This window comes from Alosa alosa, chromosome 9, assembly GCF_017589495.1.
Source record: "Alosa alosa isolate M-15738 ecotype Scorff River chromosome 9, AALO_Geno_1.1, whole genome shotgun sequence".
NCBI lineage: Eukaryota > Metazoa > Chordata > Actinopteri > Clupeiformes > Clupeidae > Alosa > Alosa alosa.
Window position 1 is genome coordinate 28314380 of NC_063197.1, and position 5368 is coordinate 28319747.

The 5368-nt window shown below is 44.4% G+C and overlaps 1 protein-coding gene across 1 annotated transcript in view; it reads left to right on the forward strand.

Moving 5' to 3' along the window:
- Positions 1–5368, forward strand: part of ghrhrl (growth hormone releasing hormone receptor, like) — a 52105-nt gene extending 46737 nt beyond the window's left edge. The window contains exons 11-13 of the mRNA XM_048252879.1: positions 1333–1462; positions 4732–4773; positions 5242–5368. Coding sequence (XP_048108836.1) covers positions 1333–1462; positions 4732–4773; positions 5242–5343 — 274 coding nt within the window. The 3' untranslated portion in view covers positions 5344–5368. The remainder of the gene's footprint in view (positions 1–1332; positions 1463–4731; positions 4774–5241) is intronic.

Below are 5368 nucleotides of genomic sequence, written 5' to 3' on the forward strand. Positions count from 1 at the left end.
CAATAATCCTTCCAGCTGTGTTCACTATGCTGCAGGGCTTTCCCTGTTGTATTCAGTGCAGCTTCCCACACAGCGATACAGCTGGAGAGGATGCTCTCAATGGTGCCTCGGTAGAATGTGGTCATGATGGCTGGTGGAGCACTTGCTCGCCTGAGTTTCATAGGGAAGTACAGGCGGCTGAGCTCTCTTAGCCAGTGATGCAGTGTTGGTGGTCCAGGAGAGGTCTTCACTGATGTGCACCCCAGGAATTTGGTGCTGCTCGCTCTCTCCACCACAGCACCGTCGATGGTCAGTGGCAGGTGTTGGGTGTGACCTCTCCGAAGTCAACAACAATCTCTTTGGTCTTGCTGACGTTCAGCAGGAGGTTGTTGTCCCTGCACCACGTGGTCAGATGGTCGACCTCCAACCTGTATTGAGTCTCAAATTAAGCCCTTGGTGATGAGACCCACCAGAGTTGTGTCGTCCAGCAAATTTCACTATGTGATTGTTGCTGTAGGTTGCAGTGCAGTCATCGTCAGCAGGGTGAAGAGCAGCGGACTGAGCACTTGCAGCCTTGGGGGCCCCTGTGCTCAGTGTGATGCTGCTTGAGGTATTGTTGCCAACCGCATTACTACTTGGGGCCTCTGACAGAGGAAGTCCAGTAGCCAGTTGCAGAGGTAGGTACTGAGTCCCAGTTTGTCAAGTTTGCAGATGAGTTGTTGTGGTATTATGGTGTTGAATGCAGAACTGAAGTCTATAAACAGCAATCTCACATATGATATACCTCTTTACCTTATCGTCACGTCATAAGCCATAACCACTGGCATGAAAATACGGTCTGTCAAGGGTGTGTGTGTGTGTGTGTGTGTGTGTGTGTGTGTGTGTGTGTGTGTGTGTGTGTGTGTGTGTGTGTGTGTGTGTCTCATGACAAGTAGTCCCTTTGTTTTCACACTGAAAAGACAGTTAAAGAGCTCATGAATATGCAGCTACAGCTGCTCACAGAACATAGGACAGGCAGCACACGCACACATGCTCACTCACACACATGCTCACTCACACACACACCCAAATGCTTGCAGACCACAGCTTGTAGGCTTACTCTCCTAGTAAGATCTTATGCATATGGCTGTGGACATCACTCACAAGTCCAGTAAGTGTGTTTTGTGAGGCTGTTAAATCTTTTAAACCTTTTAAACAAACGCTCCCTGTCACACAACCTCACACACGTCTTGTGTCGTTTTACTTATTCTCTCTTTTCTCTTGCTCCCTTGACTTGTTCACTCTCTTCTCTCTCTCTCTCTCTCTCTCTCTCTCTCTCTCTCTCTCTGTCACGCCTCGCTCCCCCCATTTCAGGCGTCTGACTAAGTCCACTCTGCTGCTCATCCCTCTCTTTGGGACACACTACATGGTCTTCAACTTCCTGCCTGATTACTTCAATATGAGTCTGAGGCTGTGCATCGAGCTCTGTCTGGGCTCCTTCCAGGTAAATCTCTCACAGTCTTCCCTGTTCCCTCATTTTGACGTTCTCTCACATTCTCCCATGTTCTCTCTTGATCTCTCTCTTTCTCCCATGTTCTCTCACATTTGCCCCTGTTCTCTCATTTTCTGATGTTCTCTCACATTCTCCCATGTTCTCTCATTTTCTGACGTTCTCTCACATTCTCTCATGTCCTCTTATGTTCTCTCACATTCGCCCCTGTTCTCTCATTTTCTGACGTTCTCTCACATTCTCTCATGTTCTGGCGTTCTCTCACATTCTCCCATGTTCTTTCATGTTCTCTCAGATTCTTCCATGTTCTCTCATGTTCTCTCACATTCGCCACTGTTCTCTCATTTTCTGACGTTCTCTCACATTCTCTCATGTTCTAGCGTTCTCTCACATTCTCCCATGTTCTTTCATGTTCTCTCACATTCTCCCATGTTCTCTCATGTTCTCTCACATTCGCCACTGTTCTCTCATTTTCTGACGTTCTCTCACATTCTCTCATGTCCTCTTATGTTCTCTCACATTCTCTGCCTGGTGCGCTATCAACTCCAGCTCTCCAGTGGTGTCTTGTTGGTGGTTTGGCTTGTAGTGTGGTGTCTTGATGGTGGTTCTAAAACTGATAGTTCTGGTCCTTGATTGTGATTGGCTGAATCACGTTCGATGCCGTTGTAAAATCCAGCATAAACATACACCTTGACCGCAACAGTGTTAGAAAAGCAATAAGCCACTCGAGTCCGTAGGTTACACTGATTCTAGAACAGCTAAGGGGGGTTTTAGTGCCTAACAACGCCCCTTAGCTGTTGTAGAATCAGTGTAACCTACGGCCTCTCGGGGCTTATTGCTTAATTTGGTTGTGTTTGTTTGTTTCAGTGTTTCCCCAGTGCTATGTGCTTATGGTGATAGTGATGAGCTCTGTGTGGGAATATGGCCAGTCTGAGTTGTGCTCTTTCTGTTTCTCAACTCCTTTTTCATGCAGATGGAATGTACTGTTGTGCTTGTGTTCTATTGTGCTCTATTGTTGTGATGTGTTGTGTTGTGTTCTGTTGTGTTGTATTGTGTTGTGTTGTGTTGTGTTGTGTTGTGTTGTGCTGTGCTGTGTTGTGTTGTGTTGTGTTGTGATGTGATGTGATGTGTTGTAAAGAATTATGCAGCTCTTTTTTGGTTGCTGTGCTCCCAGCCAAAACTGACTCTGATATTATTATGAGGGTGCCAGAGGCTTATCCTGTTGCATTCCCCCAAAAAATGATTTGGAGAGAGATAAAAGGAGGGTGAGGGAGTGAGAGGAACGAGGGAAACAGAGAGAGGGAGGGAGAAAAAAGGGATGAAATAATTAGCCTCATGCTGGCTTTGGTGTATTTAGCATCTAGGGTGACCTTTTACACAGCGGCTACCGGAGTGTTTGTGGGAGTGAGTGTATACTTTTGCTTCTGTGTGTGTGGAAGGGTGTGTGTGTGTGTATGATAATGCATCTGAGTGTGTGCAGTGATGTATAATTATGTAAAAATCAAGTTAAATCAAGTTTAATTTGTTTGTGAAGCGTGTTTAAAAATCAACAGATGTCAGCAAAATCAAATCAATAAAACTTCATGAATAATAATAAATATGCACAATTCATTAGCATATATAAAAACATTATGAATGGTTAAATGGATACAAGCCAAACACAATAAAACAGCAAATAGAGCAGTGTCATATGGTAGTATGAAAATATTATGATAAAAACTGAGGCACCTAATGCAGACATACCAGGGAGAAAACTGATGTTATGCATAACAACATAGGGACAAAATCTTATAGGAGGAGAGGTTAATGTAGAGCTGATTTGTTTGCAAGCTAGATCAGAGAGACACTTTAGCACTCTCTGGGCCAGATGTACATACATTTGCGAACGTAGCATTATCAGCGTCATGGACACACCGCAGATTGCGAACGCTGTCAGACCCAAGTTTCCGTCGTATTTATCAATCGTTCAATCCTTAGTGTAAACTGCGTCTTTCTCTGCCTTTCTCCACCCATAAGCGCAATTTACGAACGTCCACAACTGAATGGCAGCGCCTACATACAAGCGCAGTTGAATGAAGTTAACTGATGACAACATTAAAAAGAATCAAACGTTTAGCGATCATGAAATAATACCATACATGATAAGATGTAAACAAGCAGGGAGATAATGAAGATCAGTAGTTCTACTCAAACTACTTGTGCACGTAAGCTATGGAAGATTGGTCAAATCTAGCAAGTAGGAAAGTTTAAGTGAATGACGTGTGAAGTGACAGTAAGACATTCGAAAGGCCAACGAAAGTTGAGGTTGCTTTTGGTAGTACAAATACTTTCACCACAAAAACTGGTGCTCTAAAAAGCGATTCTGTTGTCTTTGAAAGGTTCTCTTATTGACGCATTGAACTGCAATTTGGATTAGAAGTATTTAGGCGCAGAATAGACGTGCGCTTTCAGGAGCAGTCTTTGTACATACCGCGGAATACATAATTGGGCGCTCTTTACTCTTCCCCTCCCATCCCCAGGATCCTCCCATGAATGCATATGCATGAAATGACAAACGCAATCTGCCACTTTCAGCTCCTGCAACAGGCAGTTTGCGCTTTTACATCATTGCGGCCTGTTTGTACATACCTCGCAATGATTTTACACGCACATTGCGAAACAAATACGCCTGAAGTGGGCGCAAAAGCGTTAGTACATCTGGCCCAGAGAGTGATATTGGGGAAGTGACAAAAGCTTCATTTTAACAGCAGATAATGAAACATTAGATTCACTCTTACATTTTATTAGTTAGTAGGGAATGTTATATGTAAAATGTGATATATGTATTTTGCTGTGCAACACATGTTTTCAGACTTAACAATAATAGCAAAAAGTATGCATAATTTAACTGTAAGTATAATTAAAGTATTTTTTTTTTAAATAGACCTTGAATTAGCCCATGTGTGTGTCTCTCTCTGTGTGGGTAAAGATAATGTATGTCATGTTTTCCAACCACCTCTTTTCCTAGCCTGTTAGAATAGAATAGAATAGAAGGGAAGAGAAGGGAAGATAATGTTTGTTTTGGTGAAGACACACTATGAATTTGATTTCTACCAGATTTGATAACTATGAGGTATCTCATTACATACAACACACACACACACACCTACATATGGAGAGAGAGAGAGAGAGAGAGAGAGAGAGAGAGATTTCTCTCTGTGTCTCATTATCTGTTTGTAAGATACACACATGACTCTGTGATTTTCTGTTTGGGTGCATTTCAGGGTCTTGTTGTGGCAATCTTATACTGCTTTCTCAACCAGGAGGTGAGTGTGGTGTGTGTGTATGTGTGCATGTGATTTGTTTGTGTATATCTTTCTATACTATGTGCCAGTGTGATTTTTGTGAAATCAATCAGTAATCAATGGGTGTGTGTGTGCGTGCGTGCATGCGCGTGTGTGTGTGTGCGTGCGTGCATGCGTGTGTGTGTGTGTGTGCGTGCGTGTGTGTGTGCATGCGTGTGTGTGTGCGTGCATGCGTGTGTGTGTGTGTGTGCGTGCGTGCATGCGTGCATGCGTGTGTGTGTGTGCGTGCATGCGTGCATGCGTGTGTATGTGTGTGTGCGTGCATGCGTGTGTGTGTGTGTGCGTGCGTGCATGCGTGTGTGTGTATGCGTGCATGCGTGCATGTATGTGTGTGTGTGTGTGCGTGCGTGCATGCGTGTGTGTGTGTGTGTGTGTGTGCGTGCGTGCGTGTATGCGTGCGTTTGTCGTGTGGGTGTGTTTGTCGTGCAGGTCCAGTCTGAGCTGCAGGTCCGATGGCTACGATGGCAGGAGAACAGCTATGGCACAGTCCCCGCTGGAGCCAAAGGCAGTCAAATGGACACACCCTTTTAGTTCCCAACAACCCCCTGATTACCCC